This window comes from Nerophis ophidion, linkage group LG24 (assembly GCF_033978795.1).
Source record: "Nerophis ophidion isolate RoL-2023_Sa linkage group LG24, RoL_Noph_v1.0, whole genome shotgun sequence".
Taxonomy (NCBI): domain Eukaryota; kingdom Metazoa; phylum Chordata; class Actinopteri; order Syngnathiformes; family Syngnathidae; genus Nerophis; species Nerophis ophidion.
In genome coordinates this window covers 14,412,198-14,433,682 of record NC_084634.1, presented here as the reverse complement: position 1 = coordinate 14,433,682, position 21,485 = coordinate 14,412,198, and the positions used below count along the sequence as shown (strand labels likewise).

The following is a 21,485-nucleotide window of genomic DNA, read 5'->3' as shown; positions in this document are numbered from 1 at the left end:
AAACGGCAATCGGGCAGCAGAAAGAAAGTTTGACGTAAGCGAGAAACTTGTAAGGGACTGGCGAAAAATTTCCCCCAAAAATGCGACTTGTATATCTTTTTTTCCTTCTTTATTATGCATTTTTGGCCGGTGTGACTTGTACTCCCCAGCGACTTATAACCTGAAAAATACAGTAACTAGTTTCAATTGTATTGTGTTGATCTTTTTAAACTTGCCACATATACATTGAACATTTACAGTTAGTCCATGCAATCGTTATTGGTATCAGCCGATTTCACTCATCGATGATGGAAATCGGCAGCATAAATGTCTGATCGGAACATCCTTAATGTTTAACATAAATCTGTAATAGGAATCACGCGACAATACAGGGTTTATCATTAATAATAAGGCTAGGTTCTCTCTGTAGGTCAATTCAGATTTTTTTCCCCCATATCAAGGACCTCAAAGATTCTCTTAATGTGCGACATGTATCTGATTAATTAATGTCAGTAAGAAAGTTACAATTAGATTTGTTTTTCCAAATCTGACCAAGGCCTCTTTTGCATGTGGATAGGAATCAGATTTGTATTCGATGCAACTGCAGTCCGAAGGTTCTGCAGTAATGCAAACAAGTAAAAAGATTGGATTAAATAAAATAAAATCTAAATTGGGCATAATACTCTCCATAGTGAACATAGTCTAAAAGCTTGTGCTTTGCAATGTTACGAAAATTTCACAGTGTAACGTAAAAAGGCCTATTTTACGATATAATTATGTTGTTTGTTACGTAATTTTAAGGTGTGAGCTGGGGCTAATGTAACTGCAGCTGCTCTGCGGGAGCATTTTTACGTCATTGGAAATAACTTGAGGACGAGAGCATGGACGTCAAAAATGTAGCATAGACGAAAAGCATAATGGAAGCTAAACCAACAAAACCCAAAGAGGAATTTGTGCCAAAAAGATGATTGATTGAAAAAAGTCATACATGGATCAAACAACGGTATGATATTTTCCGGACAATAGAACGCACTCTTATGTGAGCCGAACCCAACAAATTTTAGAAGAAAAAATATTTTTCCATGTATTAGCCGCAAAATATACATACGTTGTGAAATGAGTTATTTACACAGAAATATTTTGTAAATGTTTATTTACCTTAGTTTTTTCCATACGGTGTCTGTAACAGGGCAGTAAAACAGCTGATCAAACAAAACAGAAGTCGTTGCCATGGACCCACTAGAAGCGCAAGCTAGCTTTCAATCAGCTGAACAGACTCAATAACTCCACGGTGAATTTTACTGAGGAATTTGTGAAACTGAAACAATCCAAAAAGAATGCCGTTGTAAGTTAATATTACTCACACAAACACTTGTAAGCATGTTAACTAATTAATGCTAGGTTCATTACATTATGATAGCACATACAAACATGCATGGAAGCACTCATGCAGACATCACACATGGGACAGTTTAGTACAGGGGATTAAAACTGAGTTTAGCTCAGGGGCCGCATGGAGCAAAATATATTCCCAGGTGGGCCGAACTGGTAAAATCATGGCTTTAAAACTTAAAAATAAACTCCACATTGTTTTTTGTATCACTTTGGCCAAAAATAGAACAAGCACATTCTGAAAATGTGCATATTAAAAATAATCCTCTTGGCAAAACCCTTCAAATTAGAATATTTTGAGGAATACATTGGTGCAGTTTCAAAAACCCCATGAAGTACACAATGAACTTAGACTTTGTCTGTTTTTTTTTTTTTAAAGCCATCTAACTTTAAGCACTTACTGTTTATGATTCACCATTTAAAACGCTTGGAAAAGCAATCAAGTGTTTCTTTAAACGGCCGCATTGGTAAAATACGCAACTGCTACAACACATTAATTTATTACCATTCAAATATTACACACATCAAAATGAAACCATAGCCGGAGACAAGGTAACATAACTAAAAACTTTTAACAATGTTAGTAGATTTCAGCATAAAATAGAACACACAACAAATGTAGGAACACACATTTTTACAATGGAGTTCAGGGTGCGCATCGTGGATTCAACTAATTGCTAATGCTCTTAACTACAATGATGATGTTCAAGTTGACTTAAGTCTTTGAAGCTTACCGTTTCGTTATTTTAGTTGTTAAGTGGATAATTTACAATGAAAGAATGTGTTGTGCGTCGGTACTGCCGCCAGCCACAACAGGAGCAGCTGATTGCTTGGAGTAGCGGCAGCCAATCCAGCTGACACGTCATTTTTAAACAGTGTCGTGGTTTAGACTTGAATTGCTATTGCGACGTCCAGTGGACACATTTAAACAGCAGTTTCTTTCTTTTAAAAAAAATGCAGCTCATTTTATGTTTGACACCCCTGGTTTAGTATGTAAGAATTGGTGTAGTTACATTGTAAAACGTACAAATGTTGCTAGAAATGAAGAACGAAAAATTATGAACGGTTGTACTTCCAGTGTAAGACATTAAATAAAACAAAGTAAATTTTTAACCCGAAGTTGTCCGTAAGATGGCGCAAACTTCAATACAAAATTGTAGCATTAATGAAAACTATTGAGCGCAAAACATTATGACCGTGAATGAAGAAAAATCTGTAAATTAGCCGCACTGTTTTTTAAGCCGCAGGGTTCAAAGCTTCCGGAATTTTCTGTAATCTAGGAGCGACTTGAACACGTCTTATTTTTACATCTCTTGAAGACACGACATGAGGTACGCCGGCAGCATTAAAATCAGCCGTTAGCACAAAGCATATCGCACAGCATTGCTGAAAGCAACAAAGACGTGGCAGAAACACAAAGAAAATGAGCCAGCACGTTTTAAGACGTTGGGACTCTTGACATTTTCTTTTAGAGGCAGGAAGGAAGAAGAAAAGCGAGCCCCCGTGTTTGCCAGAGACGTTATTGAATCATGTCCGCTAATCGTATGAGTGCTGCTGGGGTTATTCACCATTCCCCAGCCGGGCTTCATCGATTCATCCGCCGTTCGCTGCTCAAGTCATGAGGCATTTTGTTTTTCTCCATTGCTGAGCTGAAAGGTCATCTTGTCATGTGGAGAGAATAAGTCAATCTCTTCATTATGTGAGATGGACTAATTCTGTTGTACCCCATTTGTTTTGTCAGGAACACAATTAGAACAGGAAGACCATGACTATGGGTTGAAACAATAACCTGCTCCATTGATACTTTGGTTAGTTCTCTCAAGGCTCTGAAATACTGGACTTATTCTGCAAGATCAAAAAGTGGCATTGTGGACGGTATTGACGATTTCTCGGGCCGCAGCTAAGAACGGGCACCAGATTTTTTGGCACCGACCCAATCCCGCCGGTCCTACCAAGGACCGATTCGCGTAAAATTAACTTAGCAGAAGACAGAGTGTGTTTGATAGGTTTTATACCACGCCTCCAGCTTTTTAGCTAAACTTTGTACAAAGATCGGAAAAGGAGGACTCAGATTAAAAGTAACGAGAAGCATGAAATGACTTAAAAGTTTCACAAAATTACAAAAATGATCAATTCAGTACGTATATTTCATAGAACTTTGTACAAAGTAACATGTAATCGTGCATGATACATATCGGATTTATATGAATAATTACGGATAAATCCAATAACGAGGAATGGGTGCCGAATCCGAATGGGCCTACCAAAATCCAACGGTGCAATGTTACAGTACCTAGTTTGCATGTAACGTCACAATTCTGACACTTGGCGGTCACTCCAGCAGCACCGAGAGCGTACTCAGCCAAACTATTTTGAAAGTATGTTGCAAACTCCAATGCCAAAAAAGAAATTAATTCAAAAAACACTTCCAACCTTTCCAAAAAATGCTCACTTTATGCTAATATATATTGGCTTTGCTATTGACATGCTGACAATTTGCATTAGTGATTTTACATGGCGACTTCCAGCACCTCCAAATTTGTTCATAAAAACTACAAGTAAGACGTACATTACAATCAAACAGCTGCTGCGTGAAAAGAACAACACTTACAGTATTAACACTTTTAGGGCGCAACATGAACACTATAAACTAGGGGTGTGGCGGGGAAATCGATTCGAATACGAATCGCGATTCTCACGTTGTGCGATTCAGAATTGATTCTTTTTTTTTATATCGTTTTTGTTGTTTTTTAATTTTTTTTTAATCAATCCAACAAAACAATACACAACAATACCATAACAATGCATTGCAATTCCAAAACCAAACCTGACCCAGCAACACTCAGAACTGCAATAAACAGAGCAATTGAGAGGAGACACAAACGCGACACAGAACAAACCAAAAGTAGTGAAACAAAAATGAACATGATCAACAATAGTATCAATATTAGTTATAATTTCAGCATAGCAGTGATTAAAAATCCCTCATTGACATTATCATTAGACAGTGGCTTACACTTGCATCGCATCTCATAAGCTTGACAACACACTGTGTCCAATGTTTTCACGAAGATAAAATAAGTCGTATTTTTGGAAAATCGATATATAATCGATTCGTGAGACACCCAAAGATTCGCAGCCTTACTATAAACTATACAGTACTGCCATCTAACGTCTTGTAATACAACCAAATGTCATACTTGCAAATGAGACTCAGAAAGGTAATGATAAGACAAGATACAACAACGGGACATCCCTTAGCATAATTATTTTTAGATGTTGCAAAAAAATAGATTTTATTACCCCCCAAAAAATTCATATTTATTAACTCGCGTAAAAGTACCAGGAATTGTACCGTATCAGTTCAAATGTGAACCGCAACCAATCCTTGCTGCAGCTGTAAATTACTTTAATAATATAACAATCCATCAATAATGTAATAATCTATCAATTCGGTTGTTTGATAAGTGGAGTAATCGGATTAAACACACATGCATATTCCATCAGTGTCATGCTTATTTTAAAAGAAATAGTTAAAATAAACATTGCTCTGCTTTCCATTACCTTCATTATTTTTTCCCCTAATAAATTTCACATCATCATTGAAATTGTACTTTTATTATTCTTAGTATTACATTTTATTTTGAAATTATTGTAAATCTGCGATTGATGACCGCACTTTGAACAACGAACCAGTGATAAGATACACTGCAACAGGAGAGCAAACAGCATCCTCAGGGAGTCATCCCACCCAGGTCACCAGTGGCTTGAACTCTTGCCCTCAGGGAGGCGCTATAAACCCATTAAAGCAAGGACAAAGAGATTGAAAACAGTTTATATCCTAGAGCTGTTATTGCCCTAAACTCTGCACGTGCCTAAACACTGACCACTCTTATTAACTTGCTTACCTCTGATAAAGCTCTAATGTGCAATATGTTTTTAACATTTTATGTTTTTAATTATTTTTTTTGATTTCTTAAGACTTTTAAGTAGGTTGTTTTAAAAGCATTTAGCTGGATTGCTGTCCAATTTCGTTGTTTCCATACAATGACAATAAAGGTATTCGGATTCTGATACTGCTCGTTAACTGGAAAAGTAAGCTAACGCGCTAATTGCTGGCTAGCTACCTTAAATGCAAACGACATATATCACAATCTAAACTTGCATAAACAATACTGTCACAGCAAATAAGATATTATATAGATATTTTTAGGGGTGCCGGATAAATATGAGGAATTAGGAGCCCATACCGATAAATCCGCTAACATTAGAAAATAGTGCCGATAAATGCAAAGCTAAAACGAGGCCAGGTTGCTGTGGATGGGTTAGGGCAGAAGTCGGCAACCCAAACTGTGAAGGAGCCATATTGGACCAAAAATAAAAAAAATATGCCTGGAGCCGCAAAACTTATATAAGTCATAAAATGAACACATTTTATAAGTGTCTTTATTAGCCTACTATCAAAATGACTATGTCGCAGGCTGACACAAATCTTCGTTGAAAGAAATGTTGAAATGTAATATTTATGCTACACATTTTTACAACATTGGAAAACATTAGTAAAAGGCTTCTCAAAGGGTGATATAACTCGTGGAAATTACTGGCTTAAAATGGCTAAAGGAATACAAGCAATATGTACAAACAGCTAGTGTAAATAGCATGTTGGCATCGATCAGCTTGCAGTCATGCAGTGACCAAAAATGCCTGATTAGCACTACACACAAGTCACTAACATCAACAACACTCACCTTTGTGCATTCACGTACAGCATACAACATTTGGTGGACAAAATGAGACAAAAGAGTGATATAAAACATGTATTTCTATGTACTTGTAAACAAACTACAGTGAGTTCAAGGACCGCCAAAACTAATCGGCGCCCGCCAAACACTCATCAGTGAAGCATGTTTAACATAGAGTGGAATTTCTAACCATTAGGAAGGTTTGTGTCATGTTTGTCCTCCTAAAGAAACCATATTAAAGCAAAAAAATATGTTCGTCTATTTTCATACATTTTTGAAAGGTCCTAAAGACCCTCGGTTTAGGGTGAGTAAATCAAGCGCTTCTCTTCTGAGCTCAATGTAAACAACCATGACGCTGATCGTGTGGGACCTCTTCATTGGTTTGTGCAGTACATGCTTCAAATGATCCCCATATCAAGTGTCAACACATCAAACCTTATCAGCCACCTGAAACACCAGTATCGTTACAACACTTGCTGCCTCAAAGAAAGGTGTGCACAAACTACAGTTATATCTGAATGTAAGAAATAAAATATATAAAGTTATCATTACTGATATTAGGAAGAAGTTTATTATTTTTTATTTTGTTTGGTTATCGTGCAGCGTTAGTCATTTCCTCGGCCTTTCAGCTCGGCTTCAGTCTCCACAGATTGAAATGACTGGCAAGATACACAAAAAAAGAGCTCCAAACACGGTTGTTTTTCCGCCACTCTGGGACTCGGCGATGACCTCAATGCGCGGCTATATCCGGAGCTAATTTGCAGGTGCAAACATTTAAGTGCGCCGATCGGCTGTGGGAATTGGCTGGGAGGCAGAACTGGCAAATGTGACTAATTCACTGGAACCATGGGAATGGAACCTTTTTGGTGTTTAGGAAGAATGCTACTCTCAAATGGGTGTTTTTGTTTTTTTGTTGGTGTGTTTTCTATTTAATGCAGGGGTGTCCGCAGCACATTTTAAAAATAATTACAAAGAGCAGACAAGTGTAATGTAATGAAAAATTGTGGTGATTTTGAAACTAATAACACAGCTGCCATGCAGGCTGTTAAAACTGTCATAATTCATTAAAATCAATGTTGACCTATTGAAGGCTCCAAATACGTCATAAATATTCCACTTTTTAAAAAAATTGGTGAAAATATTGCATATTTTGTGTTTTCCGTATAAAAAAATGTTTTATTCGACAGCAAAGAAAACGTTAAAAAATATATAGACATACAATCACATTTAGTACATAAACCAAACAAAATACAGTATAAAAGGCATTATCATATAATATTAAAAACAGTGCTTGCGCATATTCAGTAAAAAGCCTCTAATGAATGAATAAAAGCAGTACTAATAATAAAAAAATATGTATATATACATATGTGTGTGTATATATTTTTTTGTTGCTGCTTTTATTTATTAGATGCTTTTTACTGAATATGCACAATCAATGTTTTTAATATGTGATAATGCCTTTTATATAATGCTAAACAGTAACAATAATAAGTGTGTGTGTATGTATGTATGTATGTATATATATATATATATATATATATATATATATATATATATATATATATATATATAAGGGGTGTGGGAAAAAATCGATTCCAATTTGAATCGCGATTCTCACGTTGTACGATTCAGAATCGGTTCTCTTTTTTTTTTTTTTATAGTTTTTTTGATCAATTTTTTTTTAGCATTCCAACAAAACAATACACCGCAATACCATAACAATGCAATCCTATTCCAAAACCAAACCTGACCCAGCAACACTCAGAACTGCAATAAACAGAGCAATTGAGAGAAGACACAAATACGACACAGAACAAACCAAAAGTAGTGAAACAACAATTTATATTATCAACAACTGTATCAATATTAGTTATAATTTCAGCATTGCATTGATTAAAAATCCCTCGTTGACATTATCATTAGACAGTTATAAAAATAAAAAAAAAAGAACAATAGTGTCACAGTGGCTTACACTTGCATCGCATCTCATAAGCTTGACAACACACTGTGTCCAATGTTTTCACAAAGATAAATAAAGTCATATTTTTGGTTTGTTTAATAGTTAAAACAAATTTACATTATTGCAATCAGTTGATAAAACATTGTCCTTTACAATTATAAAAGCTTTTTTTTTTAATGTACTACTCTGCTTGCATGTCAGCAGACTGGGGTAGATCCTGCTGAAATCCTATGTATTGAATGAATACAGAATCGCATTGAATCGAAAAAATCGATTTATAATCGAATCGCAACCCTAAGAATCGATAGGGAATCGAATCGTGGGACACCCAATGATTCGCAGCCCTAATATACAGGACTGTCTCAGAAAATTAGAATATTGTGATAAAGTCCTTTTATTTTCTGTAATGAAACTAAAAACATGAAAATGTCATACATTCTGGATGCACTACACATCAACTAAAATATTGCAAGCCTTTTATTATTTTAATATTGCTGATTATGGCATACAGCTTAAGAGAACTCAAAAATCCTATCTCAAAAAATTTGAATATTTCATCAGACCAAGTAAAAAAAAAAGATAACAGCAAAACAAAATCAAACATTTAAAAATGTCAATTAATGCACTAAGTACTTGGTTAGGAATCCTTTCGCATGGATTACTGCATCAATGCAGCGTGGCATGGAGGCAATCGGCCTGTGGCATTGCTGAGGTGTTATGGATGCCCAGGATGCTTCAATAGCGACATTTAGCTCATTTGCATTATTGAGTCTGGTGTGTTTCAGCTTCTTCTTCACAATACCCCACAAATTCTCTATAGGGTTCAGGTCAGGGGAGTTGGCAAGCCAATCACGGACAGTAATGCCATGGTCAATACACCAGTTACTGGTGGTTTTGGCACTTTGGGCAGGTGCCAGATCATGCTGGAAAATGAAATCATCATCTCCATAGAGCTTTTCAACAGATACAGCTACAATAGCCGTATTCCAATGGTCAAGCCAAATAGCCGTATTCCCATGGTCAAGCCACTCCTGAACTCAAGACAACGCAAGAAGCGTCTGACTGACAAACAGTTGCAGAGTGGTCCAGAGTCCTGTTTTCAGACGAAAGCAAATTTTGTATTTCATTTGGAAGTCAAGGCTCTATAGTCTGGAGGAAGGCTGGAGAGGAGCAAAATCCAAGTTGCTTGAAATCCAGTGTGTTCCCATAGTCAGCAATGGTTTGGGGAGCCATGTCAGCTGCTGGTTTTGGGTCCACTGTGTTTCATCAAGTCCAGAGTCAATGCAGCTGTCTACCAAGAGCACTCCATGCTTCTATCTGTTGTAAAGCACAATTTTAAGAGGGGCAGGGAGGGAGTATTCTTCCATATATTAACCACACTGTAACTGTAAGCTGCAGATATATACGTTGTGAGATTAGTTGTTTACACAGAAATATTGCGACCTGTTCCGATTGTAGCTGAGATAGGCGCCAGCGCCCTCCGTGACCCCAAAAGGGAATAAGCGGTAGAAATGGATGGATGGATATATGCATACCTGTTTCCAAACAGTTTCTGTAGCACGGCACTAAAACGGCAGATCAAACAAAACAGAAGTCATCGTCATGGACCCACTAGCTGCGAACGCTAGCTCTTCAATTAGCTAAACAGACTCAATACCTCCACGTTGACATTTGGTGAATTTACTGACAGATATGTGAAACTGAAACAATAAAAAAAGAATGCCGTTGTGAGTTAATAATACTAAAACAGACACTAAATGTGTTAGCATATTAGTTAATGCTAACGACGCCCGCTTGATTGCAATACAATAGCACGTACAAATACGCATGAAAACACTTGTACATGGGACGGTTTAGTCAGTATGAATCATTTTAGTTCTATTGTAAAAACTTACAAACGTTGCTTGGAGCGATGAATGAAGAATCCACAAGCGTAGAAACGCTAGCAGACGATACTTCCGGTTGACAGCTCGAAACAGAAGTACACTGCAGAGCCTGCAGTAAGTTAACTTGTCCAAAGGCTGGCACCACAGCACAAACAATAACAAATTTTTCTTGTTTTAAAAAATAACAACCGTTTGCATCATGGCAATCAGTAAAGAAAAATCCATATATTAGCCGCAGTTTAATAAGCCGAAGGATTTAAAGCATAGGAAAAAAGTAACTTGTTTATAATTCATAAATTCCGGTATGTCCTTAAACATCTGTCTGCTAGCTGCTCTCCGGACAGTATTGTCTGATGAATATTCTTCAAGCCAGTGGCAACATGTGATTAGTGAGAACGATCTTAGCAGCCAAGGAGCGACTGAGACTGAGACTAACCGCGCCATTAAAGTACGATACGGATCACATCGGTTTAACACAGCCTGATCATGCTTTGCTAAGAAAACCTCAGAAAGGAAATGACGGATTGGGACAGGTCTGCAGCAGCTAATTTGGAGTAAGTCTTAGTCTTTGCTGTGTCAGTCGGAGGCCACCACGGACCCGAACACGGGCGCCAGTGTTGCACCGCGGGCTGGTGGGAGGGTGGGTGTGGATGTGGAATGTGATGAGCAGTACGTTTGGGGTTGGGGAAAATGTGCGTGCTGAGTAACTTGTTTGTTCGCCACCGGCTCACCCCGCCCTTCTCTCTCTCCATCCACAGGCCGACCAACTAACAGAAGAGCAGATCGCAGGTATGAACGTTTTTTACTCAATGAAGCTTTTCACTCACAGCCGTTGCGCAACACGACTCTGTCACATGGAATGCAGGGGGGGTGGGGGGTGTTTTTTTTTCTCTACTCCCTTGGGAGCGCATCAGCTCTCTGCAAAATGATCAGGGATTAAGTAGAAGTATTCACAGGAGCCAGGACTAAGACCCATTAGGGCTGGGCGATACAGCTGAAAATGCTATCACAATGTAAGTGTTTTATATCGATGATTATTGATTTTTTTGGAGAAATGTATATGAAATGTTAACATTTTTATTTCAAATGGAAATGTCCACACAAGCATGAAAAACACTATGTAAACAATGTTCTTAAACCACATAGAACAATCAGGTACCCCGCTGGTATTTTAAAAGAAACAAAGGCCTTAAATGGCATTAAAAAGCATTCAATTTGATGTTGAGAGACGTTATAAAAATGTAGTGGGTTGAAATGACACATGAAATTAGCTAATCAGAAGTCGGCGGTTAAAGGCAGGCTGGAGTGTACCGTGTCAAATTTCTTTGGCTGGCATGACCAACAAAGTTGCCACCAAAACTGGCAACTGCTGCTGCAACTGCAGAAATATAAATAAATAAAAATGTCTCTGATTGAAAGAGTTTTGTGAGCTGATTCTAATTTACTCTTGATCACTGTTTGAGACTATCATTGTCAATGTTATCTTTGACTTACACAAACTTTTTTGAACCACAAGTGAAATTGTTCCACAGAGTAGGTCAGTGACAAAGGATGGAAAGGATAATGCAGGTATAAAGTAGACCAAAAATGTACCATAATAGCAATATAACATATAATATATGTAATATTTATATATATATATATATATATATATATATATATATATAATGTGTGTATGTGTATGTATGTATGTATCTGTACTAATACAATTAGTCGGCTAAATGAATACAATAATGGCCTAGTGGTCAGAGTGTCCATCCTGAGATCAGTAGGTCGTGAGTTCAAACCCCGGCCGAGTCATACCAAAGACTATAAAAATGGGACCCATTACCTCCCTGCTTGGCACTCAGCATCAAGGGTTGGAAATGGGGGTTAAATCATCAAAAATTATTCCCGGGCGCGGCCACCGCTGCTGCTCACTGCTCCCCTCACCTCCCAGGGTGTGATCACCTCGTGTGTGTGTGTGTGACAATCGTTGGTACTTTAACTTAACTGTATATAATAACCTGGGCGGTATGGCTCGGTTGTTAGAGTGGCCGTGCCAGCAACTTGAGGGATCCAGGTTTGATCCCCGCTTCCGCCATCCTAGTCTCTGCCTTTGTGTCCTTGGGCAAGACACTTTACCCACCTGCTCCCAGTGCCACCCACACTGGTTTAAATGTTACTTATACATTGGGTTTCACAATGTAAAGCGCTTTGAGTCACTAGAGAAAAAGCGCTATATGAATATAATTCACTTCACTTAAATGTTTGCAGTAGGAAATGGATCTTGAATTTTCTGTAAGTGGCATTATTAAGCTTTTTTTTTTAGATTTGCTGATACCCGCAAACCCTGGCAATAAGCTCCTAAAATGAAGGTGCAAAAATAAGAAATGCCTAAGAAAGTAAGAAAACAGTGCAAAGTGTGAAAATGTAAACATAAAAAAACCTGAGAAGACCTATTTTCTGCAGATTTAGTGCTCTAAAGGGTGAGCTCGGCTAAGGTGGTGTGGTGTTAGTGCCTTGCATCATTTACAGACCACATTGGTCTGACTAAGGTCCCTTTGAGGAAAAAAAGTGCCGTACTGTCCAGGGGACTTTTCCTCTTTTAGCCACATTTTCTCCATTTTGACTTCCTCCATTTTGCTATCTTCTGACAAAAAAGGGGGGAAAAAATGTTTTATCAAACACATTTTTTTATTGATATTAATTACATTTCCATTGCGTTATACATTTCTATCGTTTTATCGCCCAGCCCTAAAAGCATATTTTTTAGGTTTACAGTTAGTTTCATTGACTACAGTATCTTGATGAATAAATAATGGCGGATTAAGTTCTCAAACTGGAGGCTTCTTAGTTGTTTTCACCACCAAACCCCCTCGGTGGCTAATTAGGCTTAATTAGCGTGTGCAAAGGCTCCAAGGTTAGTCCTCTTTAATTCCCCGTGGTTTATATTCACCGTAAAAATGCCTTTGGTCTGTTTTAACACACAAAAACTTTTTCAGGCCTTAAATGCTGGTCTAACGTGGTCTCCCTTTCGCCCCCCCCTGCCAGAGTTCAAGGAGGCTTTTTCCTTGTTCGACAAGGATGGAGACGGCACCATCACCACCAAAGAACTTGGCACCGTCATGAGGTCGCTGGGACAGAACCCCACAGAGGCCGAGCTGCAGGACATGATCAACGAGGTGGACGCTGACGGTCAGTACCTTTCTTCTAATGTCCGATAATCGTTCGCAGTAAAAGTTATTTAAACATGAGTATTGTGCGACAAGGCTATAAGTTGTTTTTCATTTTTATTTTATGTTTTTTTTTTATAAAACTGCTAATGTGTTTAATTTAGCAGCAAAAAACATCAAACCCATTTATTAGGTGTGTCTATAAGGAACATCAACATTTGCATCTCAAAATATGGCATTTCTCTACATCACAATAAATAACCATTTACTCAATTTTGTAAGTTTATGGATTTAATTCACTGTAAGGAAGGGGTCCCCAAACTTTTTGACCCGGGGGCCGCATTGGGGTATGTATGCATGCATGCATGCAGGTAATATCTCCTGTCCAAAGGCAAAACCCAGTAACTAAGTTTTGGTCAAAACTGAGCTGATAATAATTTTGGAGTTCCTAGGTGATATACTTTACATTAGTGTATGCGATATTGTAATTTGTTCCGTAAGTAAGCTGTTTCACGCATGGCAGGACCTAGCAACTACCACATAACCGCGTAGATACAACAGAAAAACCTAGTATCTCAAGGGACCAATCGGAGCTTTTTTGTCAGTCGCCTTATTGTCTTTAATGAGAGATTTGCACGATTGGGGGCCGACGGTCAACCTGATTATGTGATATTATGGCACCAGGGGATATTTGGAAGATTGGCCCAGGACGTTGCAAGCACCTTCATTAAATGTATTGTTCTTGATTCTTCCCCTTGTATACTCTTTTGGGCAGATAACTGTGGAGGTCAAAATAAAAACTGGACGCTGTACACGGCTCTTGCCCAATGTGCAAACGCAGAATGGGGCCCACGCGAGATTGTGATAAAATATCTGGAGAAAGGGCACACGTTCATGAGCAGATTCAATCCATGGCTCAATCGGCAAGAAAATGAAAGCTCAAGAAAACGTCTATACGTTTGATGACTTTGTAGATCTTTGTAAGACAGCATCAAGATAGATTGGTTTTCCTTTGTTTTCTCAAAATCAGCTTGAAGTGAGTTACTAGGTTTAGCCTTTGGACGGGAGATAGGTCCACTGTTATTTAAATAGTCGATACTCAGAGATCCAAAATTTCGCCATTTGTTTCCCTTGTGCACTGATTGACTGAAAGAGCGCGCAGTTATATATGTATATATACATATATATAAAAAAAAATGTATTTATATAAAAATGTAAATAAAAAACTTTGTGGTATAGGTCAGTTGTCCCCAACCACTGGGCTTGATTTTTTTTTATTTTTTATTAAATCAACATAAAAAACACAAGATACAATTAGTGCACCAACCCAAAAAAACTCCCTTTTTCATGCCAAAAAAAGAAATACCCTCCTCCCCCGCTGGGCCACGGGACAAATTGGTATAGGTGACTAAGTATATTATTAATTATTAGTTCGAATACTTCAGCTTTTTTCCCATTACATTCCGGATTATTTTTCTCTTTTTTTACGGTTGTTTGTTATAGATATGTTAGTATTTGCAAATACACTATTTTTAAAATGTAGAGACACGATAGGTATTTTTGCACAAATTATCGGTATCGCTGAAACCAGCCTGAATTTTACTTATCAGATCAGACAAAAATGAGTGGAATCTTAAATATGCGTATCGTATGTTTATATATCGTATCTGCTGATGTAGTACTGTTGCAGCTGTAAAAAAAAAAAAAAAAAGATGGCAAATATAGGCCAAATAATTTGGTTTACTTATGCTGAGTCGTCATGGAGATTTGGACGGGTACCAAATTGTGTTGGGTGCCAACAGTAGCTTGTGCTAAAGCAGCAGGTGGTAGCGCTTTGTGTAACTTGTCCCCACTTTAGCCTTGAATAGTTATGAATTAGATAAATCAATGACTAAAATAAATAAAACCTGTGGTTTGCAAATGTCTTCACACAGCTGGGGTGTCCAAAGTGCGGCCTGCAGCTTGGTTTTTTAATTGCCCGCGACACATTTTAAAGACACCATTAAACACAGCAGATTGGAACACTGCAAAAAAAAAACTGCAATTTAAGTAGTGCCTTGCTGTGCAATTAGCTTAAAAAAAAGTTGGCATGTTTAATAGTTAGGATGTGTCAAGTACCAAGTTATGGTGTTTGGCTGTAAATTTGGCTAAAAATGTTAGCATGCTAGCAGGTAGCATGTGTTAAGTACAAAGTTAATTGTCAAGTACCAAGTTATGGTGTTTGGCTGTAAATTTGGCTTAAAATGTTAGCATGCTAGCAGGTAGCATGTGTTAAGTACAAAGTTAATTTTATCAGAGGTGTTAAAATGCAAAATTAGCATTGTAATTTTAGCATGCAAACTGTTATCATGTGGCAAGTACCATGTTATACGACAATGAAGAGTACCCATGCAAAATTAGCTCATAAGATTTAAAACAAGTTAACGTGTTAATAGTTAGCATGTGTCAAAGCATGCTAACTTTAAAAAGGCTAACCGGTAAAATGTGTATCAAGTTATGTGTCAGAGGCACTCTGTTGCAAAATTCGCATGGTAATGTTAGCATGCTAACAGTTATGTATTAAGTACCAAGTTATGACTGAGGTGTATGCATGCAAAATTTTTTAGTTAATAAAAAAAAAACTGCTAAAAGTTAGCAAGTACCAAGTTATATGACTAAGGGGTTGGCTGCAAAACTGACAAATAATGTTAGCAAGCTAGCGTTAACATGCTCACAGGTATCATGTGTCATGTAACTAGCTATATGACTCTGAGGCGTTTCGCTGCAAAGTTAGCATGGTATTATTAGCATGTTAACAGGGACCATGTGTCAAGTGCCAAGTTAAATGATTATGAACTGTATACATGCAAAATTAAGTTAAAAAAAGAAAAAAGTTAATGTTAATTAATTGTTAGCATGTGTCAAGTACCAAGTTATATCATACTTAAGGGGTTTGCTGCCAAATTGGCTAAAAAAGAAGACATGGTAATGTTAACATGCTCACAATTAGCGTGTGTCATATAACAAGTTATATGACTAAGGTGTTTGGCTGCAAAATTAGCACGGTACTGATAGCATGCTAACAGTTAGCATGTGCCAAGGCAGTAAAATTGGCTAAACATTAGCCGGCTAATGTAAGTAATGCTGCCTGAAGCTGGCCACCCTGATTGTTTTGGTTTCGTCAGGTGGCCAATATTACTGAAGTATTGGTATTTTTAGTTGGTTTTGCCATTTTTATGCTCGAAAATTTTTATTTTTTAGCGCAGAATTACATAGAATACCGTATTTTCCGCGCTATAAGCCGCCCCGTGTTATAAGCCGCACCTTCAATGAATGGCATATTTAAAAACTTTGTAAACCTATAAGCCGCACCGGGTCATAAGCCGCGCCCACGCTGCGCTAAAGGGAATGTCAAAAAAAACAGTCAGATAGGTCAGTCAAACTTTAATAATACAAACCAGTGTGCGAAAGTGCAATCACAACAATAGTAACACTCAAAATATTGCAGAGCAATAGCAACATCAATAACTCAACTTTGCTCGAACGTTAATGTCACAGCACACAAAATAAACATTTAAAGCTCACCTTCAGAAGTTATTCCTTATCCATAAATCCCTCGAATTTTTCTTCTTCGGTGTATGAATTAAAAAATTGGGCGAATACGGCATCCAAAATGGCGGGCTCCGTCTCGTCGAAGTCATCAGAGTCAGTGTCGCTGTCCGGCAGTTCCATGAATCTTGCCTTCCTGGACGGATCTTTTTTGAACTATCTTGTTTTTACAATATGCGCGGAAAGTAGCCAGCTTTTCTTGAAAGTCTTTTGGCAGTTGCTGTGAAATAGTAGTCCGTGTGCGGATGGAGAGATTGCGTCTTTTCATGAACCGGAAACACCAAGAAGCACCACCTTTAAAATTATCCAAGTGAAGTTCGCTTGCTGGTGCTGTTGCTTTCATTGGAATAGTGATGGTACTGACACTTCTGCTTGCTGCTCTCTGCTCAACTACCCACTGTTCCAGTTTGTCCTCCAACTGTTGCCATCTTGCTTTGTTCCCTCAAACTCTGTGTTGTCTTCTTTACTTGGCGCAGGTCATCTTGTTGCTTCCTCCACCTAAGCACCATTGACTCATTTATGTTCAATTCTCTCGCTGCTGCTCTATTTCCGTGTTCTTCAGCGTGACTTATTTCCTTGAGTTTGAAGTCTACGTTGTACGCGTGTCTTTTAGTAGGAGCCATTTTGTGGTTGTCTTTACAGAAACACACAAATTAAATGAATCGGATTAGCCGCGCGCTTCTTCTTCTACGGGGGCGGGTGCTTACCTTGGCGGTTGCGTGCCGTAGAAGAAGAAGCGCTTCCTCTTTCCAGGTGGGCGGGCGCTTACCTTGGCGGTTGCTTACCGTAGAAGAAGAAGCGCTTCCTCTTCTACAGGGAAAAAAGATGGCGGCTGTTTACCGTAGTTGCGAAACCTAAACTCTATGAAAATAAATATTTATATTAATACACATATAAGGTGCACCGGGTTATAAGCCGCCCTGTCATCTTTTGAGAAAATTGTTGATTTTTAGGTGCGGCTTATAGCGCGGAAAATACGGTATGCTTTCTTACAGATAGCGCTAAGTTAAGATGTGGATGTTGTGTTCAGATAGTTACACACATATTGATATACCTACCTTGTTTTGGTTTTAGTATCTTTAATGTCATTTTGTGTTTTCCGTATAAACAAATGTTTTATTCGACAGCAAAGAAAACGTTAAAAAATATATAAACATACAATCACATATAGTACATAAACCAAACAAAATACAGTGTAAAAGGCATTATCATATAATATTAAGAACAGTGCTTGTTCATATTCAGTAAAAAGCCTCTAATGAATGAATAAAAACAGCACTAATAAATAAATAATAATTAAAAAAAAATATATGTATATATTTGTGTGTATATATATTTTTTGTTGATGCTTTTATTTGATGCTTTTTACTGAATATGCACAATCACTGTTTTTAATATGTGACAATGCCTTTTATATAATGTTAATGTTAATTGATATCCTTGTATTGGTTTTAGTATCTTTAATGTACAAAATATATCAAAGTGGCCCCCGCAGCCTTCATTTTTTTATGTATGCGGCACTAGCTGCAAAAAGTTTGGACAGCCGTGTCATAAAGACTTGATCAAAGTCCAAGTTATAGGAGTCATAAAAGACAATGACATAAAGGGCAGGATCTAAAGGTTACCTTTCAGTTTCCACTGACTTCATTATGGGCCTGCTGCAAAGGCGGGCGTCACCTTACAAGTATGCAAATTCCACTTGTGCTATCAAGCGTGTTATGCGAGCATTTTTTGCAAATGTTATTCGTATTAATCAAGGCTTTTCATACTTTGTGCCATCTTAGAAGTTTGCTAACTTCTCCAATGTAACCATGCTAACCTGTTATGCTAGCATTTTTGCAAATAATTTTATTTAACTTAAGAATCTTACCGATAGATACTTGGCGCCATCTTTGAAGTACGCTAACTTTTCCTATGTTATCATGTTAACGTGTTATGCTAGCATTTTTGCAAATATTTGTATTTAACTTAACTCTTAAGGCCCAAGCTGTTTTTATTTGTCTTTGCTATTTGGGCTTATTGGACCCTAATTAGAATAAAAACTACTGAATCATCTTTTGATATGATGTACTTAGTACATAAGTACACAAACGTGTACTTCATGTTAAGTGACATGCTAAATCAGATTTTTTTTATATATATATATATATATATATATATATATATATATATAATCAATCCAACAAACCACTACACAGCAATACGATAACATCCATCCATCCACTGACCCAGCAACACTCAGAACTGCAATAAACAGAGCAATTGAAAGGAGACACAAACACGACACAGAACAAACCAAAAGTAATGAAACAAAAATGAATATTATCAACAACAGTATCAATATTAATCATAATTTCAGCATAGCAGTGATTAAAAATCCCTCACCGACATTATCATTAGACATTTACAAAAATAATAAAAAAGAACAATAGTGTCACAGTGGCTTACACGTGCATCGCATCTCATAAGATTGACAACACACTGTGTCCAATGTTTTCACAAAGATAAAATAAGTCATATTTTTGGTTCGTTTAATAGGTAAAACAAATTTAAATTATTGCAATCAGTTGATAAAACATTGTCCTTAACAATTATAAAAGCGTTTTTGTTTAAAATCTACTACTTTGTTAGCATGTCAGCAGACTGGGGTAGATCCTGCTGAAATCCTATGTATTGAATGAATACAGAATCGTTTTGAATCTGAAAAATATCGTTTTTGACTCGAGAATCGAATCGAAAAAAATCGATATCCCAAGAATCGATATTGAATCGAATCGTGGGACACCCAAATATTCACAGCCCTAATATATATATATAATATATATATTTATACACACACACACGCACATGTTAGGTCAGAAAAAAACAGGCGATTTCATCCCTACAAGCCTGTTTCGCAGGTTTCCTTGCTCTTCAAGGGATTTTATAAAATCTTATTTGATAAAATATATAGTTATAAAATGCTATTTAAAAATCCCTTGAAGAGCAGGGAAACCTGCGAAACAGGTTTGTAGGGATGATATAGACCTGTATATTCCGCTCTACCCCAGTATTGAGCACTGTATAACGGATAAACCACAGAAATCCTCGAGAATATATATATATATATATATATATATATATATATATATATATTTATTAAAAGTAGTTTTAACGCACCCAAAAGTACCGAACATCGGTAGTTATAGCGATAACTTCCTGCTTCTAGACTGACATCAGCTTTAGTCCATCCATAGGTTTTAGTGTTGCTAGCGTGATAAAATCCAACTTCCTAACGCGTGAAAGCAGTAGTGTCATGTCAGCCTACATGGCAGCACATCGATCAGCATCAAATCAATGGCTCCACAGGTCGCTTGTCCTGCGATCAAAGCGCCCTCCCGCCATCCTCAACGCCCCCTCCACCCCATCCCCGCCCTTTGACATGCGCCCAAGAGTGAACGTTTACGCACACGCCATCGCCAACGTCCCTTCGTTCTGCCTCTGCCTCCCTCGGCTGATGCAATCTAGGTCAGACGGCAGCGGAGCCAGTCATGGAAAATAAAAGTGCTTACATAAGACCTCCCTGCTACATGCATCCCCCACATCGGCATCCGTGAGACGTACGCTCGCTCGGCCCGCCGGAAATTGCCTCGATTTACCCGAACGAGCGACATACTTGACTGACCGCAGAAGGAATGCTTTGTTTGATTGGAACAATAGTACCAACAAATCACATAGGGCTGGGCCACACAACTGAAAACCGTATAACGATACCTGTTTTTTTATCTGCGGGTATTGATAATTGTTATTTTGATGGTTGGAATTATATGAACTGAAAACATTTTCATTTGAAATTTAACTTCAATATAATCCTCTCAGCTTTCAAGGCATGGAAAACACTCAATGCAAACAACATTGTAAACTAGACAATCAGGGTTTCTGCGGGTCATTAAAAAGCTTTAAAAGTCATTAAATTGATTTTGCCAGAATTAAGACCTTAAATACCTTTTATAAAGAATTATATTCAATGTTGAGAAGCATTTAAAGATGTAATGTGTTCAAATGACACATGCTAGTTAGCTAATCACAAGTCGCGATTAAAGGCAGGCGGAGGTTAAAACCATACCAAATATCATTGGTGTGACCAAAAAAGCAACTTTTGCTGTCGCCACCACAACTGGCAGCCTAACACCGTATTTTTAGGACGAAAGAGCACACCGGTATATTAGCTGCACCCATTCAATTTTTAGAAGAAGTAAAAAAAGAGATTTCCATATGTTGGTCAAAGATATATACGTTGTGAAATGAGTTATTTACACAGAAATACTCTGTGAATGTTTATTTACATGCCTTAATTGTTTCCAAACGGTGTCTGTAAAACGGCTGATCAAACAAAACAGAAGTCAACGTCATGGCCCCACTAGCTGCAGAAGCTAGCTCTCCTATCAGCTAAACAGTCTCAATAACTCCATGGTGACGTTTTGGTAAATTTACTGAGGAATTTGTGAAACTGAAACAATATAAACAGAATGCCATTGTAAGTTATTAATACTAACACAGACACTCATGAACCTGTTAGCATATTAGCTCATTAAACATGAATTGATTAACATAGACCCCGACTTAAACAAGTTGAAAAACTTATTGGGGTGTTAATTGTATGGAATATGTATTGTACTGTGCAATCTACTAATAAACGTATCAAGCTAATGCCATTGACGCTAGTTTCATTACATTCAAAAAGCACAACAGGAAGGACACCGGCATAACTGCAGTGAGGGACTCGTCCAAAAGAATTTAA

The 21,485-nt window shown here is 37.5% G+C and overlaps 1 protein-coding gene and 1 long non-coding RNA gene across 2 annotated transcripts in view; one reads left to right on the top strand and one right to left on the bottom strand.

Annotated features, from left to right (window-relative positions):
* The window catches only part of calm1b (calmodulin 1b), a 44,867-nt gene that overhangs the window by 10,826 nt on the left and 12,556 nt on the right, over nucleotides 1–21,485 (top strand). Inside the window, exons 2-3 of the mRNA XM_061886114.1 lie at nucleotides 10,721–10,751; nucleotides 12,996–13,140. Coding sequence (XP_061742098.1) covers nucleotides 10,721–10,751; nucleotides 12,996–13,140 — 176 coding nt within the window. The remainder of the gene's footprint in view (nucleotides 1–10,720; nucleotides 10,752–12,995; nucleotides 13,141–21,485) is intronic.
* LOC133542218 (uncharacterized) overlaps nucleotides 21,159–21,485 on the bottom strand; it is a 114,787-nt gene continuing 114,460 nt past the window's right edge. The window contains exon 4 of the long non-coding RNA XR_009804094.1: nucleotides 21,159–21,485. This exon is cut by the window's right edge and continues 1,306 nt beyond it. This is a non-coding gene — a long non-coding RNA (uncharacterized LOC133542218).